Source organism: Prunus persica, chromosome G2, assembly GCF_000346465.2.
Source record: "Prunus persica cultivar Lovell chromosome G2, Prunus_persica_NCBIv2, whole genome shotgun sequence".
In the NCBI taxonomy this organism is placed as follows: Eukaryota; Viridiplantae; Streptophyta; class Magnoliopsida; order Rosales; family Rosaceae; genus Prunus; species Prunus persica.
In genome coordinates this window covers 285,334-309,644 of record NC_034010.1, presented here as the reverse complement: position 1 = coordinate 309,644, position 24,311 = coordinate 285,334, and the positions used below count along the sequence as shown (strand labels likewise).

At 38.2% G+C, this 24,311-nt stretch overlaps 5 protein-coding genes and 1 pseudogene across 6 annotated transcripts; 3 read left to right on the top strand and 3 right to left on the bottom strand.

Moving 5' to 3' along the window:
• LOC18784950 lies at positions 217-1,683 on the bottom strand. Its single transcript, XM_007218513.2, has one exon. The coding sequence runs from the start codon at positions 841-843 to the stop codon at positions 424-426; it is 420 nt and encodes a 139-aa protein (XP_007218575.1). The 5' UTR covers positions 844-1,683; the 3' UTR covers positions 217-423.
• On the bottom strand, positions 1,629-4,102 carry LOC18785150 (AAA-ATPase At4g30250). Its single transcript, XM_007218902.2, has one exon. The coding sequence runs from the start codon at positions 3,485-3,487 to the stop codon at positions 1,805-1,807; it is 1,683 nt and encodes a 560-aa protein (XP_007218964.1). The 5' UTR covers positions 3,488-4,102; the 3' UTR covers positions 1,629-1,804.
• On the bottom strand, positions 8,648-11,144 carry LOC18785517 (ATP-dependent Clp protease ATP-binding subunit CLPT1, chloroplastic). Its single transcript, XM_007218236.2, has 6 exons — positions 10,689-11,144; positions 10,551-10,586; positions 10,351-10,460; positions 9,613-9,792; positions 9,223-9,350; positions 8,648-9,150 (listed from the first exon to the last, which is right to left on the bottom strand). Exons 1-6 carry the CDS (start codon positions 10,916-10,918, stop codon positions 9,121-9,123), a joined length of 714 nt encoding a protein of 237 aa, XP_007218298.1. The 5' UTR covers positions 10,919-11,144; the 3' UTR covers positions 8,648-9,120.
• Positions 11,231-17,393, top strand: LOC109947188 (annotated as a pseudogene).
• On the top strand, positions 18,585-19,255 carry LOC18784894. Its single transcript, XM_007220056.2, has one exon. The coding sequence runs from the start codon at positions 18,696-18,698 to the stop codon at positions 19,086-19,088; it is 393 nt and encodes a 130-aa protein (XP_007220118.1). The 5' UTR covers positions 18,585-18,695; the 3' UTR covers positions 19,089-19,255.
• Positions 22,287-23,573, top strand: LOC18786667 (protein YLS3). Of its 2 annotated transcripts, none has more exons than XM_020556843.1 (3): positions 22,287-22,778; positions 22,962-23,066; positions 23,209-23,573. In XM_020556843.1, exons 1-3 carry the CDS (start codon positions 22,442-22,444, stop codon positions 23,340-23,342), a joined length of 576 nt encoding a protein of 191 aa, XP_020412432.1. In that variant the 5' UTR covers positions 22,287-22,441; the 3' UTR covers positions 23,343-23,573. The 2 variants fall into 2 exon arrangements, with proteins under 2 accessions (XP_020412432.1, XP_007219100.2); XM_007219038.2 differs by having other exon boundaries at positions 22,289-22,778; positions 23,212-23,573.

The following is a 24,311-nucleotide window of genomic DNA, read 5'->3' as shown; positions in this document are numbered from 1 at the left end:
CCTTTATCTGTGTGTGATTTTATAAATGAATTTCTCCTTCTAAAAAAAAGTTAATTAATTTAATCCAACGCAATTTGATTCAACAACTAACTAATTTCATCATACGCGTAATTAATTTGTCTATATTAGTTACAATGACCCACATAAACGAGAAATTATACAGGCTGACGCGGTTGGTATCATCATTCATCGAGATATATAGCAGAGGACATTGGAGAGGAGAAAATGGAGTAGAGATTGAATTCTATTTATGGATGATAATATATCTTGATATAACATAAAGACAGGCTCAACTCCTCATACTCAAGGCTGTTTTTTGCAGTTATATAAAAGAAAAAGAAAAAGAAAAAGAGCACAAGATAACAACACATGGTCTGCAGAAACAAACTAGCGGAGGCGGAGGAAAGTGAGAGTGATTCAGATTCAGAGGGAGGTCTTGGAAGCCTCGAGATCGGCAGCCTTCTTGAGAAAGTTTTGGTCGTCGTCCTCCAGAACCATCTGAATAGGGGATGAGCCGAGCCCGTCGGCGATGGCCAGCATAATCTTCTTCATCTCCTCCCTGAACTCGTCGAGATCCACCGTCCCGCTCTGGTCGGCGTCGAACTTGTCGAATATGGAGTCGTAGAGCTGAGTCAGCTGCTCCGGTGGGGTGGCCACGTCGATGCCGAAGTGGGCCTCAATCAGCCTCAGCGACTCGAACGCTTTGCGTAGCTCCGCCCGCGACAGAACGCCGTCGCTGTTAAGGTCCAGAGCCACAAACTGCTCGTCAACGCTCTTCTTGAACTGCGCCTCCTCTTTCACGAACTCCCTCACTGTAGTTCCGTCGATGATCACCACGCCCATCGTCCTTTTACTTAATTAATTCCACTATCTAGAGCTTCAACAACAATACTAATTTCACTGACTGAATGAACCACCTCTCCCTGTCTGTCTGTCTCTCTGAAGATTGATTGTTGGTTGGTGGTGGTATTTGTTTATTTATGTTGTTGAGGCTGATGATGAAGGAGAAGATCAAGAGGTGACTTGCAGCTTGGCACGTGCAATGAGTGCACATAAAAGCATGGATTGGATTGGATTGTGTCGGTATCCTCTGATATTCTTATCCAATGTTAATTTATTATTAAAAGAAGAAAAAAATAACAAGTAAATGTAAATAAAATGCTTCGCTGGTTGTTAGATGAAGCGGTGTCCGAGTGGGGCAACTGCCACAATTTGATGATGACACAATATATATAGGATTTCTAACTTCAATTTCAACTATTATTTAAAACAAATATTATAAAAGAATTAGAGAAAGACCGATGAATGTCTTCCAAGGAATATTGCAGGAATGGATTTTGAGAAGCGCTTATGTGCAAGGGAGATAATATTATGTTGCTATTTTTTATCAGTTTTGTTATAATATGTGTATTAATTTTTTATTTGACATAATTTGATTAATTGTGATAATAAATACGTGTTATCTCTGTTCAATACAAATTTTTCTGTTTTGACAGGTAGCAAAATAACTGCAAAAATGGTAGGGTTGGCAAAGTTTAACTAATAGCAGCGCAGTACTCACCTGTAAAACAAAACGGCTGATTTCTGAGCTTCGGAAACCAATTAAATTGAAAATTATTAAAAGTTGCTAGTTAGAAAGAGTACCTCAACTACAACATACACCCAAAACACACAAGATTAGATCCTCCTACCTACCTACGAATTAGTAACATCACTAATTAACCAAACTAATTCCATTAATTCCAAAATAAATAAAAATAATTCATTAAGACACCCAAAATTTCTCCATTAATTTATCAAGGAGCTAGGAATTAGGACAGGTCAGACAGACCCCCCTTCTTCCGGAGTCAGACTTGGTCAAAGACCTCAACCTCACTAAGAACTTCATCTTCATCCTCTGGCATTGATCCCCTTCGGCGGCCTTCTTCTTCCTCCCACTCCCCGGCGGCGATGACGAAACCCAATTCTCTGGCGACCCACCACCCACACCCACCAGCACGCTCTCCGGAGACGACGTTGCCCTCATCATCACCGTCTGATCATCGCATGATGAGTATAACTCCGCTAACTGATCTTGGCCGCCCCCACCACCGCCATCCAAATTAATTCTCGCCTGCATCGCCGACACCACATCCTTCATTGCCACGTCGGCATCCCCACGGTTCCTGAGCAGAATCTCTCCCACCTGGGCCGGCGTGAGGGCCCCACCCAATCTCACGCACCGGTCCACCGCCTCGAACAGTGGGTGCGAGTCCAATCCCAGATAGTTCTTAGCCATTGCCCGGAAGGCGTGGGGTCCGCAGTTGCCGAGGTTGACGTGGACGTCCATGCGGCCACAGCGGAGCAGCGCTGGATCCACATTGTCCCTGTGGTTGGTGGTGAAGATTATGATCCGCTCCTCTCCGCAACACGACCACAGCCCGTCCGTGAAGTTGAGCAGCCCCGACAGCGTCACTCGCCCCGCGTTTTGCTCATCGCAATCCTCGTCCTCCTGCTTCTGCTGCCGCGATCTTACTCTAGCCTTTGATCTAGTACTCTTGGTATTCATGGACAGCCTGAGCTGCTGCCTGTCCGCCGTCAGATCGAGGGAGCAGTCTATGTCTTCTATGACTACGATGGAGCGGTTGGTGGTCTGTATGAGCAGAGCTCTTAGCTCGGAGTTGTCTGAAACCTTGGTGAGCTCGAGGTCGTAAACGTCGTAGCAGAGGTAGTTGGCCATGGCAGCGATCAGGCTGGACTTGCCAGACCCCGGAGGGCCGTACAGAAAGTAACCCCGCTTCCAGGCACGTCCCACCCTATGGTAGAAGTCTTTGCCGTTGGCAAACGCCTTGAGGTCTCCGGTTAGCTGACTCTTGAGTTGGGGCTCGAGAGCGAGTGTGTCGAAGGTGGAGGGGTGACGGAAGGGGACGGAGACCCAGCCGGAGTCGTAGGAGGCGTGGCCGTTGTTGGTGAAGAGCCTCCTCTCGCGCGAGACACGCTCGAATTCCTCGGCACGGGCAGTGAGGTGGTGGAGGTAGGGGTGGAGAAGGGCGTGGCGGTGGCGCTTGGGGAGCTTGAGGACAAAGGAGCGCTTCTCGTCGAGGGAGTCTTGGACGGTGTCGACGTGGTGGGTCCAGGAGAGGATGTGGCCGCCGAAGGAGTCGCTGACGGAGTGGTTGGGTGCGACGGTGAAAGAGATGCGGTTGGAGGAGTTGGAGCGGGAGAGGGTGAGGCGTGCATTGAATGAGGATGAGGAGGGGTTGGAGGTGACATTAACGTTAACGTTGACGAGGGAGTTGAGGTAGAGGTTGACGTGGCGGTAGAGATCGTTGAGGTGGACGCCGCAATAGCCGTTGAATTCTGGGACGTCGAAATAGGAGTAGGGGCAGAGCATGTCTTGGAGAGACTGGTACAAGGAATGGAGGAGGGACAGGAGCTGGGAAGGCAGGACATTCTGGAGGACTGTCAGCAGTCCTAGCAACGACCACAACTGTGACAACATCTCCATAATCGTTATCTCTCTCTCTCTCACACTCTCTCTCTCTCTATATACTGATCCTTTGGCTTGCTTGTTTTGCAGCTGATATATATAATCACTCTCAGTCTCAGATTCTAATCAATTATGATATTGTCTCTGTCCACCAGTCTAGTACTAGCTAGTACGTGTGAGATCCAGTTTGAAGACTTGCCATTCATGCATCAAAAAGCATTATATATATATATATATATGGTGAGGGAGGTAAAGACAAATTAAGTAAGGAACATTTGGGCGAGGTAAGTATAAAGAGAGAGTGTTAATTTAGAAGTGGCTGAAAAAGCGGCAGAAGCAGCAAAGCAAAAGATGAGTAATAAAGATGATGCATGAAGCCGACTGATCTTCTTTTGCTTTTCTCTATCCTCATTCCCAAGAGTCCTTCATATTCTACCCCTCACTCTCTCAGCTGTAAAAGCCTTAGCTTTATTTATTTGTTTATACTCTTTTACATCCTCAATATTCCTTCATAAGCTAGCAGGATTAGTTATAAAGGAAATGCTCTTCTTCCAAATTAATCAGCTGGTCCAGTTAGAGACATACAGACATGGCTGGCGGACGTCTTTTGCTTTTGCATGTTTCCTTCTTTTACGAAATTTGAGTTCTCCACAGGTCAGAGAATGTTCTAAGAATAATGTTTATGTTTCCTCTCAAACAAAAATTAAGAAATTAAGAAATATTATTCTGCTGATTAATTAAGCTCGCCCCTACTCATTAATAAATTATGTGCATAAATAATATGAGTGATTATAGAATACTACGGTAGTACGGTCATGTAATATATCTTGTACATGTATTATAATATAAGTGGATATTTATATTTCATAAAAAGAGGGAATATAAATATTATCGTCCACCCATATTATCACACGTATACAAGATGTACACGTGATATGATAATAATCATAGCATTAGCATATTAATATTGGGTCCTCTCTCCTCTGCAGTTAGAAACTGGTAGGTGGTGGATAATTAAATGAAGTTTAGAATGATGAATTAGGATGAATTGAGCACCACCGCAAAGGCCAAAGAGCATATATCTTTCCATACCACCAACAAAAGAGAGCATATATGATCTTTTTCTGCACGATAAACCATTAAAAGTTGAATGAAAATTGGATGGACCTTTCATGCATATATAGCCGACGATGCCTCAAAGTTGAAGCACTTCATCCAATTTGTTATATATGTCTTTCTTTTGCTCCGGGGAGGCGGGTAGGTATAGGAAAGAGATGGTAATATTCTTTTTTTTTTCTTGGCCACTAGCAATTCTCCTCTTTACGGGTTACTTTTATATAAAGTCCATTTGCTCTTCTTTTTTCAAAAATTTAATTTGTAAATTCTTTTTAAGAAAAAGTGAGGCCTTGAGCACCATCAGATTTTGATCTGGCGGTGCTTGGCGGTCTCGTATGCATTTTGGCGTGCCTTTTGAAATTAGATAAAGGAAAGAAAAAAGGGAAAGTGAAAGAAAAAGAAATTAAAGAGGTGTTGGGTTGACATAAATGCCCACACACCAGAAGGTGGGTAAGGTTAGAGTGTTGATCAGCCTTGCTAGAATCAAGAATAAAGCCAAAATATCCTTATCCAGAAGACAAAAGATAAAATAAAAAAACAAAATAAAGCCAAAACCAAATACGCTCCAAAGCTCCACCAGAATGTCAAAGCGAAAGAGTGCCTTTAGTTTCATTATATATAAATAAATAAATAAAAGGCGTGCCTTTAGTTCAATTCATGCAGTTATGTTGAGCACCCACGTGAATTCAAAGCCTAGCGTCGTGTTGGATCTGTGTCATGTTAGCAAAGGTAGAATTAGAAATTTTTTAATGGATGAGCTAGTTAAAGTTTTTTTTTTGAGAATGAGAAATTCATTCATAAAACTACAAATGTACAAAGAACGACATGATACAGTGACATCGTTAAAACCTTCTTAGGACAACCTTATGGGATAAATTTCAGGGGAGGAAAGAATACCACACATGTCATGGACTAACAAGAGAGTCCAATTCAGGTCACTTTGGACCATTACAATAAAAAAAAAAAGTCAAAAACAAAACCTAACACAAAGACCTTCGACAAGAAATGCAACTAGAGACCAACACAGTAAACCCACAGGAGAGGACCGCAGAATATCCCAATTGTCAAAAAAAGCCTTTTATGAGCAAAATCATAGTTCTTTGACACCCATACAAACTGTAAGTCATACCATAATAGAAACCAGGAGAGAACACGGAGGACGAACACAGAAATAATAGTAAAAAGACCCATGAGAATCACTTCACTTCAACTCAGAACCTGACAAAGAAAACCTCTTATGACTAAACATAGTTCTTCGGTCGAAGCAGAGTAAAGAAGAACACCACATCCCAACAACTACCACCAGAGTCACTGCCGTCGCCGCCGTTAAAACAGAGACAGAACTTCAGCCACCAAGTATCACAACTCTCCTAAAGAGAGACACAATCCAGCATCACTACTGTCGCTGCCGCCGAGACAAAAACAACACCAGTCACCTGGAATACTGCAAAAATAACCAAACAAAACAAACAGACAAACAAACCTAGATCCAAACAGATCTAGACTATCTAAGGAGGGGAATGGGAGGAGAAGAGGGGATAAGAGGAAAGGAAAATATGGGAGAAAAAGAAAAGGAGATGAGGAGAGGAAGGGGAAGATGGGCGGAGGGGAGGAGGGGCAGTAGCTACCTCCCCCCCTTAGCTTCCTCTCGGTTGGTTATCAGCAAGGAGAAAGGGGATCAGAGTGCTGAGCTAGCTAAAGTTATTAGCTTAAAATCTAATGAGTCAGACTGAATTTGAAGTTGAAGCCTCTGTTGTGTAATAACAGTAAATTGTTTCTAAAATTAGCAGTATTTGTTATGCAATAACAGTTATGTGTTATGATAACAATAATGCTATGGACACCAAATTTGAATCTCAAATGATGTGGCATATACCATGTCATTCATGTTTAATTAATAAATTCCAACTTGAAGTATTATTTTATTTATTTACTTTATGGAGAAAATGAAAAAAACTTAAACTTAATTAATCAAAACCCTGCAGTTTTTGTTCCTAACAAAAATCTATTACTAGCCCTAAACCATCAATCTGCCGTCATATCCTTCCCACCATGTTTGCTGTTCTTTCTTCTCCTTCTTCTCCCCTCGTTATTTAAATTTTTTCTTCATAAGGTTTTCTTCATATGGTTTTCTACTTATGAGTTTTTTATGATTGTGCTACTTTCAAAGAAAAAATAAAAATAGAAAAACACGAGGGAAGAAGGAGAAGAAATAGCGGCAACATGATGGGAAGGATCTGACGGCAAATTCATGGAGTCACAACCGAACCGGATTTTCATTTTAAAAATCTCAAATTATTCTTGTTTTCAAGATGATGATGATGATTAGAGCCAATAATGGTACGCTGACAAGCTAATTGTTTAGGGTTGCAGGGATTTTGATTAATTAAGTTTTGATTGTTTTAATTTTCCTTTTCAGGTACATTAATTAAATTATAATTCAAGTTGGAAATGGTTATTTAAATATTTATGATATTGCACGTGCCACATCATTTGAGACTCAAATTTCATGCACATATCTAACATTACCCTACGATTAATTATATGTGATTAAGGGCCAGTTTGACATTACTATGTTGTGAAAATAATCGTTGTCAAATTTGCTGTGAGAGAAAGCAGTTTGGCGTTTGGTAAACTTTTTGTTAAAAATGTTGTTGGTATTGATTCCCACATAATCAGAAATTGATTGCCGCATAATCATTAAACCCAGCGCCTCTTCGAAATTGATTTATACATAATCAGAAAATGAAAGCATCTCATTAGCTGCTTTCCCTTATAGCTTTCTCTCACATCAATTTTTAACAATAAGTGATTTTTCTCATAGTTTATCAAACGAGCTGGGCATCCCAAATTTCTTTAAAAATAACTTATTACCCTAAATAAGTAATGCCAAAATGGCACTAAATATTAGTAATTCATAATTGTTGACGTCACAATGAGGAGAGAAAAACACCCTAAACTTGAAAAAAAAATCTTTTTTGCAACAACCAAAATTACCCTATTGTTCTCTTCTTTTCCGTGAAGCCAAAAGCCATAGCAACTCTTTTACAACCAAACAACGTACAATTCCAAAACGAAACGACTCACCATTTTCTCACCGAATCATTAAGCATCGCACACAAATGACATATCAACAACTGAAACAATCTCATAAGTGTTACTTACTGCTAGGGATGCCTATCATGTGAAACTTAGGTGGCGTTTGGTATCCTATTTATGTAGGGAATTCAAAAACTTTGATTTTTCTTAAAACAATTCTAGAAAAAAAAAAATCTTAAAAAAAACTTTGATTTTTCTGTTTTCAAGTATTTGGGTGTTTTTGGGTTTAAGTTTTCAAAACTAGGTCTACCAAATATATATATATTTTTTTGGACTCAAATTCTGTTTTTAAGTTTAAAAAATTGAATTCAAATAGAATAACATGCACTTATTTTTGTAGCAGATTCTGTAGCAGCCAGTAGATATGCCGCCGCCTGCAACGATTGAGGACCCAAACAACGCAACTAGACCCCGGCTAATCCACTATTGAACCGCAATTGAATTCTGTTCAACTTCAGCTCTAAAGATTTACAATAGTTCTCATGGTAAAGCTAAAAATAATACCCATTTCCAGTTTCTTTTAATTAAAAAACGTGCTTTTCAAAAATATGCCAAATGCAACATGACATTTAAAAAAAAAAAAAATTTCAAGTTCAATACTTTAGAAAAACTCCATGCTGTACTTTCAAGTGAAAAAATTGTAACACACTAAGAACCAAAGAAAATGACAAATGTCATGTTAGAATAGGCATAATTGTGAAAACTCCATGAAGTGCTTTTTTCTCCAAATAGGCTCTCTCTAAGGGTTTTTGTATAAATGTCATGTTAGAATAGGCATAATTGTGAAAAGGTATAAAAAAAGGAACCCTAGAAATACTAATCTAACAGTGTTTAGAACCCCTCAAGTTTTTGTACTTGAAAGAGCTGTTTCTTCAATATACCTGCCACAGACCTTAAACCACAGAAAAAGAAGGATAACCAGCATCAGAACAAATTTTTTTTTTTGGGTCGAAACCAGCATCAGAACATAATTGAAGGATTTATATACACAATTTCAGTACTCATTTTATAAGTTCCATGAATATTCCAACTCTTCAGCTTATAAAAGAAATTCCATTGTGCCCCAAAAAGATTGTCAGTACAACTGAACTGATGTTGGAAAGTTGCTGAACATAAGGAACAAGGCAAGGTAAAAATTAATAAAACAAAAAGAAGTACAAAAGAGAAATAAGTGAATCAGTAAGAGAATACATCAATCAGTCATTTTTCTTTTCTTTCCAACCTCAGCGGTAGTAAGAGCCATTGTGGTGGTGGGTTAATGCTGAATGGAATTTTAGAATTCCAGGATATCAAATTTATATCGAAGAAGCATTGTCAGTGAATCCTGAAACACACCATATGCAGAATAACTTCCTGAAGAAAAAGACCACCAAGCAATATCTTTTGGAGGCTGTATAGGCAAAGGCTTGACAGTATGCAATTTTTCGGCCTCCTTATTAGAAGCTAGGAACATAATCTGAGTCCATCTGTGTGAAACAAGAACCATATTAGCGGTCATAGACGAGAGTAGTTAAAAGAAGATCCCGCTTAAAACTTACAGATTTGGAAAGCTCTTTAGCTTTCTCTTCATCAAAACCTAGGGATGCCAAGATCTTGTGACCTGCTGACTCTTTTTCAGACCAAATCCCAAGAAGCAGATGAGTTACTGTTATTTCCCCATTTTCTCCTGCATTATAGAAGACAATCTCAATAACAAGTAACGATTAACATAAAACCCCACATCCAACCACAGAATTATGCAGGTACAGCAATGTCTAGATGGAAAGGTGGATGCTTATCCTATGGGATATGCTAATGGCGATCTTACCAAGAAATAACTGTACGTAAGAATATAGTTTAAAGTAGTAATAGAAGATTATGACATTCCTAGATTTCAAAGAACCACAAAATCACCATCTCTAGAGTTTCTGAACATAAATTTACACAACCTGATTTTAGCTTCTGATCAACGGCCCAGTCAAGGGCCCTCTGAGCTGGTTCAGTCAATGGAGGATGCTCAGGGCTGAAAAAGTACAGGTCTGATTTTCCAAGTAAATTTACAGTTTCATCTCGAACCTTGAAAAGTGTAATTCCATTAGCTCTAAGAAACTTTGCAGCTAGGCTTGTTCCTGAAGTGGAAAACAATGCATTCAAATAACATGAACACAAAACAGAGAACACTAAACAAACACTGACAGAGCAGCAAAGTACATAGAAGCCATTGAATGAGCTGCCAGGTGAGTTTCTAGCATGAAATAACTCTTGAGGTAACCAATTTATGACCCTGTGAACCAAAGCTCATCCACATAAGTTCTAAATGGCAACAACAACATCTCACAGTAGAAATATGACTTCAAACAGTATGAAAATACGTCTGTTAGTCCATGATAAAGACTTTAAACATAACATTTAAAAAAATTATAGCTTTTCCTCTCTGGTTTTTTCCATTAATCCAAGATACAGCATCATCAATTCAGGAACCATTAATCGCAAGTTTCTCAAACACACTTTACTCTTAGCAGCCGAATTACTCAGACAGGAGCCACTTCTACAAGCACCAAGAAATACGTATTTGCTATTGTTTATGAAGGAGAGCCATTACCATCGCTTTTAACATTTCATAGATGAAAGAATAAACATGAAAGCACAAACACAAATTAAAATGCGCTTGAAACAAGGTTACTAACCCTCAACCAAAATCCCCATTAGAAGTGCTTCGGTCCCAGTATTGGGATATTTAAGCTTCCGCGCTTCCAATTCACCCATAGCAAACGACTTTATGGCTCTGGCTGACCATCTAAACACCAAAATACAATTAAGAACTCACTCAAAAGAAAACATATAGCCACACACAAACACACGAGATGCAATGAAACTAAAAACTCACTTCGGGCTTTTCCCAGTAGAATTCCTATCGGGTTTCCTGGAAAATAAAAGTGATTCAAAGCAACTATTATCAGCGAAACCCTTAGATGGGCATTAATTAGATACAAAACCAAGAGTTGCAAACAATTAGAAACCTTACGCTGTTGGGAGGCTGAACAGGACCGTGGCGACCGCCGTCCTATGCTTTGAAGCCAAGTGATTTAAATTCGGAACTCGAATTGAGAGCTTTTTGCCCATAAAAGTGGTGGATAGGTTGTAGGGAGGAAGATGGCAAGGAAGGGACGGAGAAGAAGCGCTAGGGTTTCTGTGTAGTTGAGAGGTAGAGGGTGAGATTGAGAGGGCTGAGAGCGTGATGGAGGTGGAAGCCATGTTTTGCGCCCAATTATGAAAAACCCTAGCGGGGTTTTGGTGGTTGGCTTAGAGTTGTTGTGAGTCTCTCTCTCTCTCTCTCTCTCTCTCTCTCTCTCTCTCTTCAGAGTGCTTGAGCTTCAGCCTTCAGGGGAAACTGGGAAAAAAGATTGGTTGGATCGATCTTAACGGCTCAGAACAATTCGAAGGTCACGTTTTATTACTAAAATGCCCTTCCTATAAATAGAGCCGTAATGACCAACTCTATTCTTGAAAATTTTCATTTTCTGAAAGCAACTTTTCTAATGTTTTCTCGCGCCCTGGAATTCTCCCCCGCTTTTCCTCCCTCCCCGCTCTCCCCCGACCACGTCACTGCAACCCCTCCTCCTCCTCTTTTTTTCTTTTTCCTTCCAAATGCTGCGACACACACGCCTCCATCTCCACCTATGGCGACACAAATCGCATCCCTGCTTCTACTTAATGCGAGCTCTCCAGCAGCGGCATCTCCCTCAACCACGCCCTCGCTGGTAATTTTTTTATTTTTTAATTGTTATTATTAATATATATTTTCATTTTTTGTGATTGATCGAAGCCCTAATAAACATATGGCCCCAAATGTTTTTTTTTTTTGGGGGTTATGGTGGTGCTCGGCATGCTTTTTTTTAAATGTTGCAATTCCTTAGTATGAAGGGTTGATTTTCTGTTTTTTTCTTCTTCAATTTCTTATACGATGAGTCAAATTGAGTGTGTTTGAGTTTAATTTAAAGTTAGTGTAATGATCGGTTCACTAGGTTGTATATAATTCACAATGATTTTAATTAATCTGGGCAACCATTACCATGAAGTAGCATATTGAATCAATAGTCAAGGTGAAGAAATAAGGAGATCCTTTTATATAGGCAAATTCATAACTCAGAGGTTTAACATGAATTATCAACTTTTGGTTTTGGTTGAGTGTTCGAAGGAAATTTTTCATTCTCGTTAACGGCCAAAGAATTAGTTAACTTAGAACTTTAATTTCTTTATTTTCTTCAACCAATTTACCAAACAATGATTTATACCTTTGATTTTACTTTTGGTGCTCTTGCATGAATGCTTGAAGTCCTCCCAATATGGTTTAGAATGGAATGAATTAGGTGTAGAAAATTGTTGGTCATGGAAACTTACCTGAGGGTGAGACTCAGTTTCCAAATCCAAGTTTGGAAGGTTTTTTGTTGCTGGACTGTAAGTCTCTCAAAAAGGAGAATATGATTTTTGATAATTTTCTATAGCAGCACACTGTTCATCGTAAGCTTTTTCATCTCCTGCAAAAATTGACAATTTTTAGTGCAGTGACTAATCTTAGAGCAAATATCACGAACTTGATTAACATCAATTTTATAAACATGTTGAGGTGCATTATATTTTTCAAGTTTTAAAGCAACTACTTCTTTGGCCAAATTATCATACTTTACTTAATAATTTTCTTCCTCTCCTTTACTAGCAAGAAAGAGATGAGAAAGCCTGAGTTTATTTACATTTGAATTTGGGTTTTATTTGATCTTCATGTTTTCTTGTTTGTTTTTTCTGTAAAGTTTTTTAATTTTAATTTTTGAGTTGAATTTCTATTTTTTTAATAAACATTTTTTTTAAAATTTATTTTATTTTAATGTTTTTTTGCCCCACATGGTGCAATTTTTGAGTGTTCTAAAGATTTGGTAACGGAGGTCTGACATTATAACTGAAAGGTAACTTTGAGTGTTCTAGAAATGAGATACCAAATTGACATTGAGTGCAAACTTAGAGGAGGGGCTAAAACAAAATTTGCCCTAAATGTTAAAATATTAAAACACAACATGCTAACATGCCATTTGAGTCAAACTAAAATTGACCCCAAAAAAAAGATAATCCTTTTGAGGGTTTTCTTCTGCTTGCTCTTCCCATTCCTATCCTCCTTACTGACTTATCCTTTGCCAGTGGCTATTGACAACTGATGCGGGGCCCGGGCCACTAAAGGTGACAGTGTTGATCTCGATTTCTCCTTGCCCAGTTGGCTGGTAAGGAGTACAATTTTACTGTTGCTTCTGGTTACCCTTATTTTCGTACCGATTAAGTTTGATGTTTTTTCCTTTCATGCTTTCTCTGTGTTTCAATTTTGGCTTATTGCTTATGGTTGCTGTTGACTTGCTCTACATCATTTGTTTTATCAGTTGGAGTGTTAAATTTGGCATTTCTATTGTCATGTTTCAATTCAAGGAAATTTAAAAATGTTGTTTGGTGGTTTCTGCAACACACAGAAGAATAATATGGAATCTTAGAAAAAATTGATGGTTTGGTTTTGATGGAGTGACTTTTCTTGACTTGGTGTGATTTGCATGAAGCATTTTTACTCATAGGATTCTCTTCTTAAAAATATGGATGACTTAGATTAAAAAATAATGAGGCCCATAATAATTAGTGCCAAGGAGAGAATCTGAGTCCTAAATTTCAATTGTAGGCTACTGTATGGATAGTTGCTTTTTTATTTTTGTATGAGTTGTTTCTGATATGGGCTTTGATGATTAGGTTTGACATTCACAGTGATGTCTTTGCCTCTGATTAGGATGCTTCCCTCCCCTCGGTTCATCACCATCAGGACCTTTGTAAACGCCAAGGTAAAATGGGTTGGAGACCCATACTTGGACTGTGCAGTTTAAAGACAGAAATACCTTAAACGATCCATTTCCTTCAAGAACCAAATGATTTCCAACCCTTCCAAGTCCCTTCCTCTCTCTGCAGCCACTTAACTTAAGCCCCACCTCAACCTCCCTACCACATCCTCCAAATTCTTAGAAAAATACTCCTCATTCTTCTCCATATTTCAGCCCTCCCCTGGTCTCCCACCTCATCTTAATCTCACCCCACAAACCCTCTCACTCCACAAAGTGGAGTCAACCATTCATACTTCAATGTCTAACAAATACAGTGCCATTGAACGACTTGCTAAGCTTTTGATGCTAGCCAGAGTGACTAAATTGCCTGTGCACCTGATTAACAGGTTGAAATGGGATCTGGGTCCTCATGATATTTTGGGTACCCTTGTTGATGATTTTTCTGATTATTCTGGGGCTTTTGAAGTTGAGGATGTGGTAATTGGTAAAGTAGAGATTGGTTTTGGGGTCTTGTTTGTTGGAGAAAGGAGCTTGCTTTCTCTCAGTTGGAAAGAAGGGCATTAATGGGTTATGATCAGTGCAAAAATATTGAAAGCACACTTGGATTTTAATGATTTTGCCCAAAGGGTTTGATTTGGAGAAGAGGGTGAAGGATTAGGTTAAAGAATGGCAGGGATTGACATACAGTTCGCCATATGAAAATGCAACCCATCTTTCACCAAATAGCGACCAGGCTGAGAACTAGATGGTGGCAGTGGTTCATGAGGTTCTTTGTCTTATAGTTTCAATGAAGACAGAGGGGGAAAATTTGTTTGTTTTGGGAGAGCATTTGGGGTTCTAAAGTCGAGGCATATAGGAAGGATTTCTTGATTGAGAAGCACCCATTAAGAGTGATATGGAAGAACTAGTAGAGCAGACAATGAGAATGGCTCTTCAGATGCTGCGTGTTAAGATTATAATATGTGACGATATGGAAATATGAGGGGATTGATGTGATCTGTATAATTCTTAGGAGGCTTGGCAAATGAGAATTTTGATTGAGAAGCTGAGTTAGTCTATTTGGAGCTAAATCCCTGCCTAAAATGAATTTATGTGTTATCTGGTTTGGAATTCGATGATTGTATTAATTAGTGGTTTCTGCTATTTGACATGATTTTGTTAAATGCTTTGTCACCTTGATAATTTGAACCGTGCTTGAACAAATGAAATTGTGTTTAAATGTCTGTGTATGTTAAGGTTTGGATTTTATTATAATGAAAAATATTTCAGTTACCTCTTTTCGTATCTTCTGTGGGTACTGGCTACAAATATTAGAAGTGAGATTTTTGAAGTATAACTATCCTACTGTTGTCTTTTGAGAATGAAATACGAATTAATTTACGTGCAATACATATACATTATTCTAATATATAAAACAATTCGCTTTTCACGTCAAGATAATGTATATATTCCCACAAATACAAACTCTATAATTGTGTAATAGAATTTACTTGTTCTCATAGTGATAATAGTTTTTTTTTTTTTTTCCTTCTTTTGGATCAAGGAAGAAAACTTCATTAAACCTTCAAAAACAATCAAGATACACCCATAAAAAGTGGGGAAAGGAGGTGTACCTAGGGTGGCCTGATTAAAACCTAGTGGAGGAAATGTCTGTCATGGAAAGAGTACCACACACCTCCAACAAACTAACACTTCCATCTACTCTATCCGCCAGTAATGTCGACGATAACCAATGTGGAGCCAAACCAGACCAATACAAAAGTCGCTGTTATCGTAAGCCAAAATGAACCAAAGAAGGCACCTCTGCATTCCCTTTGAGAGGTTGGTAAAACACTTCACCCACCTGCAAATGCACCAATAAATTCCTCACATCTTCAACTAAATTGCAAAGATTGTTGGTAAAACACTTCACCCACCTGCAAGTGCACCAATAAATTCCTCACATCTTCAACTAAATCCAACATTCGCCAAATCTTGTTGCCCTTGAGAATCAGAAGCCAAAATAACGTTACGGTAACCCCCGCTATAAAGCCATTAACAATCCTTCTTGCATTGCAACGAGTTCGGTACCCCGAACATCAAGCTCAACAGGTCCATCACATGCAAACTTGCAATAAAACTCACCATCATGGTATCGAATTAGCTCGTTAGTCCTCGATCACTGCTCTTCGTCGCCATCGCACCTTGACAATTAATAATCAGAATAGTGCTGTGGTTTTATCTAGTGAACATGGGGAGGCATCAATGCTGGTTTTTGTCTCGCTTTACACTTTTGGACGCTTTCTTTGAAATCGAAAGTCCTCTTAATGGCCTCACCCAACATACCCAACTCCGTCCCATGCAGGGTAACATTACAAATTTTCCAAGAACGCTAGCACAACTTGCAAAAAAATTAAAATGGCGTGAGGCCATGGTTAATGCTCGTTTCAAGAATCAGACATGAGTTCTAGTTCTTTCTCCTCATCACGAACTTGTGGTTGGATGTAAGTGGGTTTTTAAGCTTAAACGAAACTCCGATGGGTCTATTGAGCAGTACAAGCTTGCCTTGTTGCTAAGGGGTTCCATCAACAACTTGGTATTGATTTTGATGAGCAAAGGTGGAACCAGGAATTTTTCAACAGGTGGGCTAACTAAAGTTATTAGCTTAAACTTTAATGATTATTTTTTTTGGTACTTACAATTTCTATAGTCTTTCTAGAAATAAAAGTAAACACTAAATCATATAAACCAAGCTAGTTCTCTTATTGTATGTTGATGATATTGTTTTGACAGGGAATCTACCCTCTCTCATTTTCTCATTTGTTGTTACACTTGGTAAAGAGTTTGAACTTATTGATATGGGTATGCTATCTTATTTCTTGGGGCTTGAAGTCACCTATGGCCTCCTTCTCATAAACCAAATATGTTGTTGATCTTCTCAAACATCATTCCATGACTGATTGTAAGGCTTGTAGTACTCTTGTTTGTGCCTCTCGTCAGCTATCCTCTCTTGATGATGAGTTAGTATGCCACTGGATATAGGCGAGTTATGGACTCCCTTCAATATCTCACTTTCACTAGACCCAACATCTCCTTGTCTTTCATCATATTGCTCAGTTTATGAGTGCTCCTCGTTCTCCTCACTTGGGTGCTGCTAATCATATTCTTTGTTATTTGAAGAGCACAATTTGGTTTGGTCTTTCCTTTCGTCAATCTCTTAGTCCCCTTGCTCTTTGTGGTTTCTCTGATTTTGATTGGGCTGGTTATCCTAATACCTGTCGTTCGACTATTGGTTTTTATGTGTTTCTTGGTTCCAACCTTATTTCTTGGTGTGCTAAGAAACAATCAACAGTTTCTCGCTTCTCTACTGAGGCTGAATATAGTTATGTGGCTCATTTTTGTGCAGGCACCACATGGATCTCTCATCTCCTTCATGAGTTGGAGCTTCCTCCTTCTGGACCTACCATATTGTTGTGTGACAATATCAGCACTACCTACATGGCTTCCAATCCGGTGTTTCATACTCGCACTAAACATATTGAACTCGATTACTACTCCATTCTGGATCGTAGTATCTCTGACTCTCATCAAGTTCAATTTGTTTCCTTTTTCGATTAGCTCACTGACATCCTCACCAAGGGCCTTTCTACGCATTATTTCCATCTTCCTTCATTCAAATCTCGTCTCTTTCACATTATCGGATTTGTGGGGAAGTGTTAAGACAACATCCCTGATTTATAGTTGGCTTATAACTAATTGATGTATATACCGTGATAGTCTCTCAAGTCAACTATATTAATTGTCAATCCCTATAGACTAGGAGTTCCTTTATATTTTCTATGGGTTTTGTAACGTTAACTTAGCTGTATATCTACTTTCCTCCAACAGTGAGAAGAATAACAATTCAAATTTCACAAATTTACAATTCCTCATATGTATATTGTACTCATGAAGAGCATTATACCTATGGCGTTGAACGTGTCCCACATATATCATATTTTTGGCTGTAGAAATCAAAATCTTGGTGATTTGTGGGACCTTATTCCTTGTTTCTGGATGTAATAATCCTTTTTTCCTTTTCTTTTTGTGGGGTTTCTTGATGTAATGATTGAAACAGGCTTTGTCATCTTCAAAGGATGCATGATACTTAAAACGTTAAGATTTTCAATCATTTACCTAATATTGTTCTTTATGACTGAGTCGTCTCTCTTTGGATCTAAACAGATGTTGATTCGAACAAGGAAGCCTGTATATGTTGCCACCCACGAATAAAGTTGTGCAGGTAAACAGTGGAAAGCACCTAAACATTTGTGTGTTTTGTATACGTGTGGGTGAGAGGGAAAATAGACAAATAGACCTGGCCACTAAATAATAGTAATTAGTGGGATGCAGCTCTAAAGAGTAAAAGAAAGACATAGCAGCTAGAAAGAGAGTATTCTTCCAGTAGGCAAAGAAAAGTTGTTGGTGGGAACCCACTTTATGTGGACAAACATTAGTAGGGAAAAGATAGTAAATTCAGAGTTAGGGAGGGAAGTATTGTCTTTAATTTCTTGCTTTAAAGAATTATTTTGCGTCTTTGTTGATAGTTATGAACTTATGAGACTCCTCTGGTCCCTTTTATTTTATTTTTATGAAACATTATAACCTGATCTTGATCTAATCCATAGTTATTTGAACTTTCAATTACCAATATTTTTATAATTAGAACCAAACAATCAAATTTAGAAAGAAAGAAAAAAAAATTCTAGCTGAAAGCTGAACTTTACTTTATAATTTGTATCTGAATCATGACCTCAATATGTGGTCCATGGTCGGTGGTACGTGGCAGCTGCTTATTTAGTCAGCTTTCAAGAACTTAAATCTGCTCCATATTTATATAATATTCTCACCGTCCTTCAGATTGGAAGTATCCTCCTATGTGACCTGGATTACCAAAAGGAAAATCTTTATGTAAATCTAGCCCCTCTAAGCATATCTGTGTCAAAATTGACAACAACGTTGATATTACAATTTAAATATACTAAGCACTAGCTCTATATAAATCATCTTCGATCACCATAAACTTTCCCCCAAAACGAACTAGCTAGCTCCCATAGCGAAGCTCCATAATTAGAAAAACCTTCTGAAATTAAGTTCAGAAGTTTCATCCAAGTGTGTCTGCAGTGCAGATAGCGAGCTACAAATTAAACATGAGTGGAGGTTACTATTCTTCTTCTAATTCCCAGCATGATCATCATCATCACCCTACTTTCCCTCTGCACTTATGTTTCTTCCTTCTTGTATTGCTCACGTTTGTTGGGTTTTCATGGTACATTAACTACGAGTCTGTGCTGGAGAGCATGTTTGATCAGGTGAAACTGGTGCTCATGGTGTCTCCCTTGCTGTTGTTACTAGTGGTGCACTGGCTTTCCAACGATGACCGGAGGCGGGTGCACTCTCTCATACCCTTACCTGAAAAAGACTCCCTTCATAGGGCTGGAGGAACTCCATGGGGAGTTGGATTTCTGCTTGTTTTCCTGTTTTTTATGATTTCTTACCAGTCTTACTTTCAAGAACGTTGGTTTCCTCTTCTAAGCAGATAGCACCACTTCTACGTAATCTACTTTTCTGTTGTTATTATATGTGTAAACCAGGTTTCTGCAGCAGCATGAGAGTTCTAGAACTTCTGAAATGGCATCTTCTTTTTCCCATATTGTAGTGAAGTTGAATTATATACAAACGGAGTTGTTATAGTTTTATTAATTTGCTATCTTATATTGTGCAATATTGTATGTAAAAAATTTCAAATTAAAGGTTGCAACACAGAACTATATACACAAGTAATAATAGGAGAGAAAGAGACCCTGATGGCAACTCCTCATACTAAATAATTGGTTGGCCGCAAGAAAATCAAAGTTCGATTTAGGCTTTAAATAGCTTCAGGCCTCAAATTAGTTAGCATAACCGAGTCAAACCAACCTTTGAAGCATGTCCTTGGCTAGTGCAACATAACTACAGTGCAACTACAACGCATTGTGTTTGCATTATTGTACCAAAATATATCCCTAATAACAACTCTAAATCCCAAATGAACACATAAAACTTCTTAAAACATATTAATTAAGCTATTATTAACCCAAAAAAAATATTTTATAAAGAAACAAGTATGTGGAGTTTGAACTACAATTACACTATTTATAATTGCAAATTAATGGACACTCTATGGTGATTGGTTGAGAACCTTGCGGAAGAAAAAGTACATGGCTTGGATCACCACTAGCAACATCAATATTGTCTCTAACTTAACCACCTGTTTAGCAGGTGTGAGATTTTATACAAAACGCCTCGATATTATTAGGAGTGAAGCTATTCATTATATGATCAGACTTTCTATTTTATTAAGTTTCCGATGTAGGATTGTGTGTATTCTTCAATAGATATTTGGTTAAGGGTGGGCACAGTATGGTATGGTACGGTATTGAGCCCGTACCGCTACCGATACCGGAAATTTAAATCGGTATGGTACAGTATGAGATTATGATTTGCCAAAATTGGTACCGTATCGTACCGTGCCAAATCGGTATAGATACGGTATCGGTACCATTTCGATACCAAAATGACACAACTAAAAAATGAACCAATTCAATATTCAACATATTCATTCATCAAAATAAGTGATGCCTAAGTTACAAATTCAAAGATTCAACATATTCAATATCCAAATCATAATCAACATATTCAATATCCAAATATCCAAATCTTAATCAACATATTCAATATCAATCAACATATTCAATATCCAAATCAACCAAATCAATATCCATCAACAGATTCATCAAATCCAAATGGTTAAAACTCATGCCTTATGGCTTACAAACCAAAATAGTTAAAATCCAAATGGTGAAGGAGAATTTTCGAGTCCTATGCAGATCCATACCCAATAACAAAGCTCAGTCAATTGTTATGATTCATACAGGGAAATTTATGCTAATACAGTCAATGAAAGAAACCATATACATGAAACAGCTTTTAATTATCAAATGAATCAAAAATTATATTTCAGTACTATTCGGTATGGTACGGTATTGACCGGTACCAAAATCTTGATACCGCTACCATACCATACTCTATTGGTACGGTACGGTACGGTACCGAATATCTCCTCATACCAAATGAAACGATATGAAATCGATATGATACGGTAACGATTAGGGTACGATTATATTATCAAACTTTAAGTGTTCATGGAGGACATGACGTTATGTTGATGGGGTCCGCGCAAGGGGATTTTACCAAAGGTGATATCTCATCAATCTTATACAAATCAAATAGCCAAATCGGTTTTTGTACAACCAAAGTGCCTCCGATGAGGGTAACTCAAGAGAAAGAAGATCTGCCATGAATGACATTTTGTTTTTACTTTTTCTGACGGAGAGAAATGGTATAGAGGAGCTAGAGTTTATTTATGTATTCTTCCTTTAAAAATAGGTGATTTCGATTATAAGATGCCAAACTATGCGCCATTATGTCAGGGGAAAAAAATTTAGCAATGCCCTTCAACCCCAATTTTGGACTTTGGGCATCTTGTTGAACAGTTGAGGCTGGGAAATCAGAGTAAGGGATAGGATTAAGGTGTGCCAAAGAAAGTCCAAACTTCATTTATGAAAATTAGCTTTGGAATTGATTTGAACTTGCTAAAATTAGAAATGTTCGGATTGGAATCAACTGGAATCGGAATTTCCGATATGCCAGGAATTATAATAATTTTTCAAGATTTTTCGGTATGAGGTTTCAATTTTGAGTAAATTTTAACCTTTCAAATGGACATGTTTAAACAGACATGATATTAGCCAAGTTGGCTAGAGCGGATATGCTCCTCATTTTGCACCCATATTCGAATCACCCTTTGCATAGTTTAGATTAGTTTAAAAAAGAATATCGCATGTATATTAAAAAAAAAAAAAAAGGATATGTTTGAAATTTTGAACTATTATCCAATCAAAATATTCTAAATATTCAGAGTTTTTCGAATTAGAATAAATGTTGAAATTCTAAATTTTTTTTAAACGAAATTGGAAGAAAATTTTCATTTCAAAATTTTTTAGATTAGAATTTGAATCCATGATTCCTATTCGTTCCATCTGAAAATCAAGCCTAGATAGAATGAATTAGTGGGGTTCAAAAGCAAATTGAAAAGTCATAGGAAAAAATGGAGCACGGCCTATAATTCATGAGATGTTGCTAAATTTTTCCCTCTCTATCCATTATTCTATTTTATATCTCTTTTTTATATTATGAATGAAATGTGTTGGGGTGATTTCAGCAAAATGGTGGAACCATGTCATGATGGCATCAGTTCAGTGCTGAAAATAATCTGAAAAGAAGAATAAAAGTCTCATCCAACATCAACGTTATCTTCTCGGCCTTAGTGGGTTGGTGTTGGTGAAGTGACGCACTTAATTTGTCATCGTCCACTTTCATTTGATTTATGATTTCTAAGTTCAGACTCACAACACTTGGAAGCTGTTGTTTCTGTACAAATCATCGCCATCCCTTGAACTTTGGCCCGCATGATTTTGTCCATTCAGCCTATTGTTGTCGAAGAAGCTACTCCTCTCATCATCAACTGCACTTCACTGCAAAAGCTACTCTATTGATTATGTAATAATCAATAAAAGAAAAGACCTTTCAAAAGAAGCATGCGGTGTAATGTAATCAATGGCGACTCTAATCGCTAATTAATCATAAAAGAAGTGACTACTAACAATTAACAAAGGCATATATCTATGTATGGATGGACCCAAAGGCCACCACACCACCATCAGTCTACCACCTCAATTTCTCTTGCATATAAATAGCCGAAGCATCTAGTGGATTTGGAACTCCTCCATTCTTGTGATCTAACATCTTGGGATTGCATTGATTTGCTGCTGTATTCATACATTTGTTGCACAAAATGGGATTGGTGAGACTACCAGTCGTCCTGGTCCTGCTGCTAATTATATCAATAAGCTTGGGAATGGCAGCAGCAGATTCAGCAAAAGATAGAGACGAATGTACGCAGCAGTTAGCAGGGATGGCCACGTGTCTGCCTTACGTTCAAGGCCAAGCTAAGACCCCAACACCAGACTGTTGCAGTGGTCTCAAGCAAGTCCTCAACAGCAATAAGAAGTGCCTTTGCGTTATCATTCAAGATCGCAATGATCCAGAACTGGATCTGCAGATAAATGTCACGCTTGCTTTGGGCCTGCCTTCCGTTTGCCAGGTCCCTGCTAATGTCTCAAAGTGTCCCGGTATATTCTACACTCTACTACACTACTAAAATTACAAAAATCGAAACCCCGAGAAATTGCAATAAAGTCCATGATTTCTAGTTGCCTATGTTGCTATGGGATGGAATGAACCAGTTTTTACTAGTAATTTTGACACTTTTCTTTTGGTTGATGATATTGATATATGAATATGTATGTATACAGAACTTCTGCATTTGGATCCTAAATCACCAGAAGCTCAAGTTTTCTATCAGTTGGAAAGGAACTCTACTCAAACTGCCAACTCGAGTCTTGCTCCAAGTCCTAGTGGTACTATATATAATCATTCACTTCATATTTTCATATTCAGATTTCACAATCGTGAACCGTGATGTTGAAGAATTATTAGACTCTTATTTTCTTCTTAAATAATGAACTAAATATGACAATTTTGGGTTCTTTTCCTACGTAGCAGTTGAGGCTCCCGCCAGTGCCAAAAGTGTAGGGTCAAGTTCTAGCAGCCGAAACAAAGTCGGTGTGTTGCAGTGGAAAGAAAGAGACTCGTCCTGGTGTTTCGCCTTAATGGTTTTCTACTTGTTCATCTAGATACTTGTAGTCGGATTAAACTCTTTTATCAGAACCTCAGATTTTGAGACAGGTTGACATAGCAGCTGCCTTGCCTTCATTGTATGACTTATGATTTTCGTTCCAAGAATAAAAAAAACATAACTCAGCTCTTTCTTCAAAGGCTTCTATTTATATGTACTCGCGCAAATTACAATTTATATATGAAGAAAAAAAATAGTACGAGCAAAGAATACACAAGCTCTCTCCCTCCGACTTTCTGTTCAACAATTGTAATCGTTACCTTTTAGGTTATCTTTTAAACAAAATTTTAAAATAAAAAATCAATTAAATTGAAAGGCCAGAAGGCAGTAGCACCTCTTTGGGACAAACCATCGAACAGGTGGTGGGCTGCAGGACTAGCGACTAGCAGGGGTCAACTTTTTTTCCCCAGGAAGTGGTTTCCGGTCCATTCTTGCCCCACTATAGGTCCACCCCAACTGTGCTGGCTATATGGATTCAACACCTAAATTTAAGTCCATACGAGAACCAAGTAGGGAGCACGCATGTGAAGAGAGAACTGATATCGGGGCAACTTTTCAAAGGCAAACAACCACAATCCGACCTATGGTTGGGCATTTCTACCGAGAAACTCGTCAAACCGGCTGAACTGCATCAGTTAGGCTGATTTGCTTAGGGCCGTTTGATAACCATTTCAATTTTAATTTTTAGTTTTCATTTTTTGTGTTAGAGTATAGAGGAAAAAGAGTGAGAATGAGAGTAGAGATGAGATTGAAAGGGAAGATGAGAGGAGAGGATGGGAGAGAGAAATAACAAAAACTAAAAACTCAAATATATTTCGAATTGTTTTCAATTTCAAGATTGTGGTTTCACTTTTATTATTCTTCCCTCTCATCCTCTCATCATCTCTCAATTTGATCTTCACTCCCATTCTCACTCTCATTTTCCTCCATACTCTAGCACAAAAAATAAAAACTAAAAATTGAAATT